Source organism: Gouania willdenowi, chromosome 7 (assembly GCF_900634775.1).
Source record: "Gouania willdenowi chromosome 7, fGouWil2.1, whole genome shotgun sequence".
Lineage (NCBI taxonomy): Eukaryota > Metazoa > Chordata > Actinopteri > Blenniiformes > Gobiesocidae > Gouania > Gouania willdenowi.
In genome coordinates, this window is record NC_041050.1 from 39,090,241 (window position 1) to 39,100,255 (window position 10,015).

The 10,015-nt window shown below is 41.6% G+C and overlaps 1 protein-coding gene across 1 annotated transcript in view; it reads left to right on the forward strand.

Annotated features, from left to right (window-relative positions):
- The window catches only part of LOC114467131 (neural cell adhesion molecule L1.1-like), a 44,845-nt gene that overhangs the window by 20,566 nt on the left and 14,264 nt on the right, over positions 1–10,015 (forward strand). Inside the window, 13 exon segments of the mRNA XM_028453204.1 lie at positions 293–307; positions 695–797; positions 1,688–1,857; positions 1,944–2,066; positions 2,741–2,911; positions 5,703–5,817; positions 5,896–5,947; positions 5,949–6,081; positions 6,419–6,550; positions 7,398–7,541; positions 7,627–7,738; positions 9,508–9,668; positions 9,753–9,912. Coding sequence (XP_028309005.1) covers positions 293–307; positions 695–797; positions 1,688–1,857; positions 1,944–2,066; positions 2,741–2,911; positions 5,703–5,817; positions 5,896–5,947; positions 5,949–6,081; positions 6,419–6,550; positions 7,398–7,541; positions 7,627–7,738; positions 9,508–9,668; positions 9,753–9,912 — 1,591 coding nt within the window.

Here is a 10,015-nt window from a genome sequence, read left to right on the forward strand (position 1 = left end):
TGAAGGAGACAGTGATTCAGTGAATCAATGAGTCAGTGAATCAGTCAGTCAGTGAATCAGTCAGTGAATCAATGAGTCAGTGAATCAGTAAGTCAGTGAGTCAGTCAGTCAGTGAATCAGTGAGTCAGTGAATCAGTCAGTCAGTGAATCAGTCAGTGAGTCAGTGAATCAGTGAGTCAGTGAATCAGTGAGTCAATGAGTCAGTCAGTCAGTGAATCAGTGAGTCAGTGAGTGTGTGATCTTTAACGTGTCCTCTTTGCTCTCCTTTCACTGCCCTCCTGTGGACACACAGATAAAATACACAACAGTAAGTCTCTCTTTGTTACGTCACACAATACATGGACTTCTTCATTTATAATCTAATAAATGGTGTAAACTCTATCTTTTCTGAATAAAACATGTTTATTGCCTATCATTTCAAATATTGATCATTTAAATAAAGAAACTCTCAGTGATGGTCATGCTGTGTTCTTCTAATTGGTTCATATTTTAACTGTTGTGTTGTTATTGTCCTCATGTCACGTTCTCCTATTGTTTTTATTTGTCTTTCATTGGCTCCTCCCACTTTGTCACAGGGATCGTTTACTTGTGTTGACAGTAAACGGACATTTATTCAAACAGAGCTCAGCTCTCAGTGCTCTAAATCCACTTACTGTGTGTGTGTGTGTGTGTGTGTGTGTGTGTGTGTGTCCAGTGTCACAGCCTCCTGTGCTGACGTCGGTCCCCTCATCGTTCACTGCCTTTTCTCCGATGGACATGAAATTGCCCTGTGAGGCCTCTGGAAACCCCACACCAACGTACGTGCACTCTGTGTGTGTGTGTGTGTGTGTGTGTGTGTGTGAGACAGAGTGCACAAACAGGAGAATAATGTCTGTTTGTTCACTTCCTCTACTCCTCTCTTCGTTGTCATGGCGATAAACATCCAGCAACAACAACAACAGAACTCTCCATCACTGCCGCTCGTGTTCTTTTCAAAATGTGGTTTGATCTTAAAAACGATCCGAGTCACTGTTTAGTGGAGATTTCATTCATAATAGTGAGTGACGCATGTTTGGATGCTGAGTCATGAGCGTGAACACCGCACTGTTGTTGCACTCATGGGATAACTATTACACAATTAATACCAAGTTATTGATTGCTATATTGTTTGAGAAAAACAGTGCCATTGCTGAGTCATGGTTGGAACAGCATTAATTTTGTTGCTAAGCCATCATTGGAAAACCTCAGTACCATTACCTAGTCATCTTTGGCAGTTATTGTAACTGCATTGGTAGCACAGTATTGTTGCTGAGTCATAGTCTGAACAGTAAACTGTTATTGCTGAGTCATGGTTTGAATCACCCAATAGTGTTGCTTACTTAAGATTTAACACTAGTATTTTTGTGGAGTCACACTTTAAATTGTATCATATTGTAGCTGAGTTGTGGTTCAAAAGTATTGATGCTGAGTCATTGGTTTTAACAGTAAATTATTCTTGCTGAGTCATAGTTCTAACACTAAAGTATTCTTGCTGAGTCATGGTTTGAATCTACCAATAGTTTTACTTAACATTTAACGCTGGTATTTTGTGCTGAGTCATACTTTAAATCGTGCCATATTATTTTTGAGTGGTGGTTCAAATGCTTAAGTATTGTTGCTGAGTCATGGTTTACAGGCTGTGCTGAATATTTGCTGATGTCATGTTTAGTTTCCGCTGGGTGAAGGACGGTCAGGAGTTGGACTCTGAGTTCGTGGGATCAGGAACGCTGACGGCGGACGTAAATAAACCTCTGGAGTGGTACGCAGGGTTCTATCGCTGCTACGCCTCCAACGCGCTGGGGACCGCCATGACGGAGAGGGTCCACGTGATCGTAGAACGTAAGAGTGCAACAGCCAATCAGACAACAGCACATGCTCAGTCTGAGACTAGTTTAGGTTAATCACCGATTGTTTTTGTGTTCCAGCCCAACCCGTTCTCCTGAAGAAACAGATCGTTCACAAGGAAGCGCACGAGGGCGAGAGCATCGTTCTGTCCTGTAACCCCCCCAAGAGCTCCACACCCCCCCACATTCACTGGATGGACACGAGTGAGTCAGCATTAAACACGGACGCAGTCAGCAGGTTTTCACTACAGGAACCTCCCTCTTTTCTATAATCCTTCATTCAGCTACATTTGATATTTATTAGCGCTGGGACTTTAACGCAGTAATGATTTGTTTTTATTTATTTTTGAACATGTAAAAACACAAACTATACATACAAAATAAAAGGAATGTCACAAAATTAGTTCATATCCAAAACAAGTCAAAAACACAAATTTCAATCAAACATTTGCACGTTCAAAAAAAAGATATGTGTAAAATATGCCAATTTTGCAATATTAGCTAATTTTTGAAGTTATCTAATAATTTCTCTGTTCTGATTCTTTTATAAATACCATTACGCTTATAACTTGTAATTACATTCATAAACTGCAAAAACAGGTTAATTGTGATTAATCAGTTATTACAAAAAATAATGGCGTTAATCGCTTTTTTATTTTTGCACTCCAAACAGCATGGAACCTTTCTCATTTCACGAGTTCCTGTTATACACAAAATATTGATGCACAGCCCACAACACAAGAAACAGGAGAAACAGAGGAGAAGTCGATGCTGTGCTTCGTGAGCGTAAATTTCAGTTTCAGTTAGTGTGTGTGTGTGTGTGTGTGTGTGTGTGTGTGTGTGTGCGTGTGTGCGTGTGTGTGTGTGTGTGTCCTCAGGGATGTTTCACATCAAGCAGAGCAGTCGTGTGACCACGGGTGTCGATGGAAACCTGTACTTCGCCAACGTGGTGAAAAGCGACAGCAGAGACGACTACACCTGTCACGCTCAGTACATGGCAGCTAGTACCATCCTAGCAGAGGCCCCCGTCAATCTGACCGTACTGCCCAGTGAGCACACACACACACACACACACACACACACACACACAGATTATATCATTAGTATTGGCAGCGTAAAACTTTTATTGCTTGTGTGTCAAATAATCTGGACATCATACATGTCGTAATCAATAACTGCCCTTTAGGTCAAAGACACTGTTACTTTATCTGACTCACTTCTTCTTCTAATGTTTTGACCTAAAACGTTATAAATAATGTATAAATCAGGCTGAATGTTTCACTCCAACAGAAAACAATGGATATTTACAGGCAATGTGACATTTCTAAAGGTTAATAAAATGAATATGGGTCATAATAATGTGTTTTATTAGACATAGATTTACCAATACATACATTTCAAAGATTTAAGGTCACATTAGTAAAAACAGTGGAGGATCCCTTCTTTAATATCAGCGCTGTGTGGGTCAATTTAATTATTACTATCAGTGTTGTAGCAGGGGCGGAGCCAGAACGTAGCTAATGGGTGGGCCTTCAAAAGGCAGGATGAGCCTGATTATTTTTAAAGCTGATATGAGATGTACAGTATGTTAACGATTTATGATAGATATAATACAATCTGCCAGGCCACTGTAAATTAGCCTATGGTATGAATAATATACTTATGAGTGGATATACTGTAGAGACTGTTCAATTTTACAGTCTGACGAGGTTTTTTGAAATCGTTGCTTAAAGCTAACGTTTAGCTATTGTCCAACAACTGTATCTATAGCTGCTCCAGTAACACACATTCTGATCACTGGTGAACTTTAGTGTCATGACGGACATCAGTCAATCACTTTAAAGATGATGTTTGTTTTAGTTACCGTTCCCAGGCATGGCGACCACAATAACAAAAAGATTAAATCTGTAAAATAAAGGCGGAGTCTCAGAGGAAGAAACACACAAGCTCTCATATGAGTCGTCTCTTATTTCCTTTAGAACATATTTACAATTGACATTTTGTCTATAAATCCAGCTCAAATATATTCAAAACATGTTTATATATACATTCATAAATTATTAAATAATAAATCAACATTCTCTCATTATAGCTTTTTTTTGTTCAAAGTGTTTTTATTGTTTATTATTTTTTGTTTATAACCTCCCTCCCACAGAACACTCTCACCCTTTTTCACCTTAAAAAAATAAAATTGAATTAAAATTAAAAAAAGTTACTAATAGTAAGTGAGGGATTTACCTGTTTAATTTGATCCAAGATGGGTTGATGAGTGAACAACTTACTGGCACAACCTCTTATAGAATATCATATTTTCTCCAGTGTTCGATGATGTAAAGATGGAGGGTATTTGTCTTTCCATTTAAGCAGTATACTGTACGCCTTCAGGCAATAAGTGTAGTAAACACAATCACATCATTTTGCTTTTGATTACATTTAGAAAATTGTGGTACAACATTAATCTGAAATACATCAGAAAGAAATCTGAATATGGATTCCCAATAGTGTGTCAATTTTGAGCAAAACCAAAACATGTGAGATAGTGTCGCTGGTTCAATTTCACAGCGATCGCAGTTGGTTGTAGGTCACGTTTAAATCTAGTCAGTTTCACTTTTGACCAATGTAATCTGTGAACAATTTTAAATTGAATTACTCTATGTCTTAAACAAATTGAAGATGAATAAATATTATCTGTCACAGATTGCCATACATCTTCAATGATCACAGTTGCTCCTCCCACTTTCCTTTGACACGAGCCAATGGTTCCAAATCATAGGAATTAATAATAGCATCAATTTGACCAATAAGTCTTTTGGAGTTTGCGTTCTCATTATAGTTTTTAACATTATATTCTGTACATTAAATGAAGAAAAAGTGCATGTTGGGCTTCAACTCTCGACTAAATGGACTTGGACTTGATTTTATTTAGCACTTTATCACCACTGAAACAGTCTCAAAGTCCTTTACATATCAGCTCATTCACCCAATCACTCTCACATTCACACACCAGTGGGACAGGACTGACATGCAAGGCGCTAGTCGACCACTGGGAGCAACTTAGGGTTCAGTGTCTTGCCCAAGGACACTTCGACACATAGTCAGGTACTGGGATCGAACCCCCAACCTCTCGATCAGAAGACGACCCACGACCACCTGAGACGAAAGTCACATCAGGAAGTCTTACAAATAAACTAGAGCAATATACATCAGGTACTGTATATCCACTTAATATAGAGATTTTCTCTAAAATAAATGTTTAGCACAAGCTGAACATTACCTACAGCTTCTTTTATAAGTCACACAAAGCTTTCATTTATGGTGACTTTAACAAGTACTGACCTGTGGAAACAGGAAGTGCTAAAGGTTCCACTTACCATTCTACTCCTTTACTCTACAGACTTCACATAGAAATGTGTCTAATAAATCAACAACAAAGCTCTTAATTCACAGAATATATTTTCATAAAATATATATTTATATTTTTTTTCATGAATCTCACTGGGTGGGTAATCTGTCAATATGGGTGGGCCTGTGCCTATCCAGGCCCACCTATAGCTCCGCCCCTGTGCTGTAGATTATCACTATTGTTACCTGTGGTTGTTTGGGAAGTCGTTTCTGTGCTTTTCTTTGTTTTTCTCTGGGATTCTCTCTCATTTCATTCTGGATGAAAGTTTATTCAAAGCGTGTGTGTGTGTGTTTACAATAATGATTGTACACAAACATTCAGGTGTACAGAATCTGACAGTAGTTATCTCATTACTGCCCCCTACTGTTAAGTATACCAACTGATGGATCATTAAATCCCTCCAAAATAAAAGCGTCTCTTATTTTTTCTGTGTTCAGGTAACAACGTTGTTCATGGAAAGAAACCTCATTTCTTTCATCCCAGTGGTTCTCACAGCGCGGTGTCAGCTCTGAGGGGCCAGACGGTCACACTGGAGTGTATCCCCAGGGGCCTGTAAGTGTGTGTGTGTGTGTGTGTGTATGTGTGTGTGTGTTACTTCCTCCCTCTCTAACCACACCCACTCATCATCAGGCCGACGCCCACAGTGGAGTGGAGGAAGAAGGACGGCTCAGGTGATGAGTTGGGGGGGGGAGGTGGAGAACTACGATCGATGGTTGACCTTCATCAGCATCACACCCAACGATGATGGAGAGTACGAGTGTAGAGCATCTAACAGCCACGGATCTACGTCACACTCCTTCACCGTCACTGTAGAAGGTTAGAACACTGCTGAAAACTATGGGAACATAGATCTGTTCATGTCAGTACAGACATATGAAGATAGATCTGTGCTTGTCAAATGCAGACATAAGAAGATAGATCTGTTCCTGTCATTACAGAACTATAAAAAGAGTTCTGTTCTTGTCAGTACAGACGTATGAAGATAGATCTGTTCTTGTCAAATGCAGATGTATGACGATAGATGTGTTCCTGTCATTACAGATCTATTTTCTAATGATAATGTGATTATGGGACATAATACTTTCTCTGCTCTAAAGTGAAAACTGAATTCTGTGAGAATGAGTGACCTTGTTGTTGGTGTTGTTGTTTACAGCTGCTCCGTACTGGGTGAAGGAGCCTCAGAACCTCCAGTACGCTCCAGGTGAAACCGTCAGACTGGACTGTCCAGCTGATGGAATCCCAACGCCCACCGTCAGCTGGAGCATCAACGGAGAACCACTCTCAGGTACATGAACCTCTGATTGGATGAGGCACATGCTTTTATGTTTCCAGGGCCCTACTTTGAGGAGCGAAGCCCAACACGGCGCAGCCTGCACGGCACAGCCCGCACGGCGCAGCCCGCACGGCGCAGCCCGCACGGCGCAGCCCGCACGGCACAGCCCGCACGGCGCAGCCCGCACGGCGCAGCCCGCACGGCGCAGCCCGCACGGCGCAGCCCGCACGGCACAGCCCACACGGCGCAGCCCGCACAGCACAGCCCACAAGGCGCAGCCCACACGGCGCAGCCCGCACAGCACAGCCCACAAGGCGCAGCCCACACGGCACAGCCCACACGGTGCAGCACGCACGGCGCAGCCCACACGGCACAGCCTGCACGGTGCAGCACGCACGGCGCAGCCCACACGGCGCTCCTAGAGGCGACTAAGACTTGTTCTGACTAGAAAAAGCCTGAGACTAAATGACTAAATGAAATGTGGAGCAGCTTCACTGTGGCTGTGTTTGCTTTCCCTGAGCTAACATTAGTTTGACCTTTGACCTGAGGACAGACTCAGAGGTCAGGTCAAAGGTTAGGATCTGCACCAGCTGCTGCTCGGTCTCCATGGCAACACTTCTCAGATGACATCATACTAACACACACCACCACACCCTTTAATTATCTCACACAAATATGAAGGTTTTATTTTAGTACATTAAAGTGTGTTTGTGTGTGTGTGTGTGTGTGTGTGTGCTTGTGTGTATCTCTCCATGTATGTTTGTGTGTGTGCGCGTGTGTGTGTGCTTGTGTGTATCTCTCCATGTGTGTTTGTGTGTGTGTGCGCGTGTGTGTGTATCTCTGTGTGTGTGTGTAACAGAGGTGGACGAGGAGCCTCGTCGTACCGTATCCAATCAGGTTCTGATCCTCCAAGACGTGCGTTTCTCAGACACGGCTGTGTACCAGTGTCAGGCCTCCAATGTGCACGGCTCCGCCCTCGCCAACGTCTTCCTCTTCGTAGTGGGTACGTTTCTCAAGCTGAGGCTCGGCGAATTGGTTCAGGTCACAGCTGTGAGGTTTACGGGTTCTCCTCATTTTCTCTCCCTCAGAGCTGCCTCCTCAGATCCTCTCCTCAGACGGAGTTGTCTACGAGGTCAGCGAGGGAGGAAACGTCCAGATGTTCTGTCAGTCCTTTGGATCGCCACGACCACACATAGCATGGTGAGGAGGGGGAGGAGCTAAGGTGATGGGGAGTTATTCACTCAAACCTAATTAATTCAGGCAAGTTCTTTTTGTCTTCTTTTTGAATAATATGTAGGTTTAGTGGTTAGTACGTCCTCCTCACAGCAAGAAGGTCCTGAGTTCAAGTCCTGGGGTGGACACTTGGGTCCTCTGTGTGGAGTTTGCATGTTCTCCTCACGCTCCGTGGGTTTCCTCCAGAGTTGGGGTCAATTACAATTACATTTTCAATTACCCATGTTCAATTACAATTCAGTTATGATTACAGTGACCAACATTTTTTCCAATTACAATTAAATAACAGAAAGTCAATTACAATTACATTCCAAATTAATTAGTTCAATTACAATTAACCACAATTACTGAGCCTGCAATAAATAAGCTAATAAAAGTTAACCTTCCTCTTGTGTTAGCTTTCTGTTAGCATCTCCAATGATAACGGGTCTTAAATCAGCTAATTTATTTCCTATCAATTGATTACCTTGTTAGGCTTCATAATCAATGAAAATATAGGTTTTAATATTCATGGTGTCAGTGTAACCTTTAGAATTATACATTTTTTTAATTGGTAAAATGTGGGAAAGCTTGATATGACACATATTTTAATAATTGCAAACTACATATGTGTAGAACTGTACATATAGAACTGTAACATGGTTCCATAGATTTGCATTAAATTATAATTGACTATTTTTATCAAATTTTCATGGCAATTACAATTACAAAGTCAATTATTTAAACTCAATTACAATTTAATTATAATTATGACAGCAACAGATTTTTAAAATTAAAATAAAAATAATAATTACTAATTACTGTAATTAATTATCAACTATGCAATTACAATTATAATTGACCCCAACCCTGGTTTCCTCTGGCTTCCTCCAACAATTGTTTGGTTGATTTGAGTCTTTAAATGGCCTGTAGGAGTGAATGTGAGTGAGTGTTTGTCTGTGTGATGGACTGACGCCCTCAACAGGGTGTACCCCTGCCTAACGCCCAATAAGAGAGCTACCAGCACACCTCACCCCCCCTGAAAACAGGAAGTCTGAAAATGAATGTTTTATTTAGTCAGATATTTTTTTCAGGCAAACTTACTTTGATCTCCTGACATGTATAAACTATCAACTGCCAGTCTTCTTCAGAGGTGTTGGCTGATTGTTTTGATGTTTCAGCGAAACATGTCAGGAGATCAAAGTACATTTCCTGAAAACAAGTTGTTTGAATAAATGAAACCTTAACATATTATTCAAATAAGAATAAAAAAAGAACTTGCTGGAATTTTTGGGTAGACGTCAAGGAAACATCAAAGCGATCAGCAGACGCCTTTGGCGAAGACTGGCAGTTGACAGTCGAAACATGTCAGGAGATCAAAGTAAATTTTCCTGAAAAAAAGCTGTAGGAATACATTCAATTCTACTTTATTTATATAGTGCAAATGACAACAATCGTCATCTAGAAGCTCTTATAAAAATGTAAAATTCTTAAGAAAAAAACCTACATGAGCAGCATCAGTGGAGAGAAAAAACTCCCTAAATGACACCTTAACATATTCATCAAAAATAAGATTTACTTGGACACATCAAAGGACATATTAAAGCGATCAGCAGATGCCTCTGAAGAAGACTGGCAGTTGACAGTTGAAACATGTCAGGAGATCAAAGTAAATTTTCCAGAAAGAAATTTGCCTGAATAAATAAAACCCTAGGCTGTTCCCATGTGCACCGTTGTGTTTTCCCTGTGCTCCTCAGGGAGGGCCAGGACGCGGCCCCCCTCCTGTCCGACCCCCGGGTCTCCCTGCTGACCGACGGTACTCTGGAGCTCTCCAACGTTAGCCGTAGCGACAGCGGCATCTACACCTGCTCCGTCACTAACTCCAACCTCTCCATCACCGCCAACCTGGAGGTGTTTGGTGAGACTTCCTCAGAGGCAGCCGCAGCGTGTCTCATGTCCGGCCTCGTGGCTCAGGGAGTGACGGTGTGTCCTGTGTCCTCAGAGCGGACCACCATCCTGCAGCGACCCCTGGAGGTCAGAGTCCGCAGAGGGAGCAGCGCCATGTTGGACTGTAGCGCCTCCACGGACCCTCGACTCAGAGACTATCAGGTGGTCTGGAGGAAGGATGGACACAAGATACAGGACTACACACCTAAGGACAGGTAACACACACACACACATATACTGTAAATTAGAGTTGGGACTCCATTAACATATTATCTAATTAATTAGAGACTTAATAATGAATTAATGTAAATTGATTCC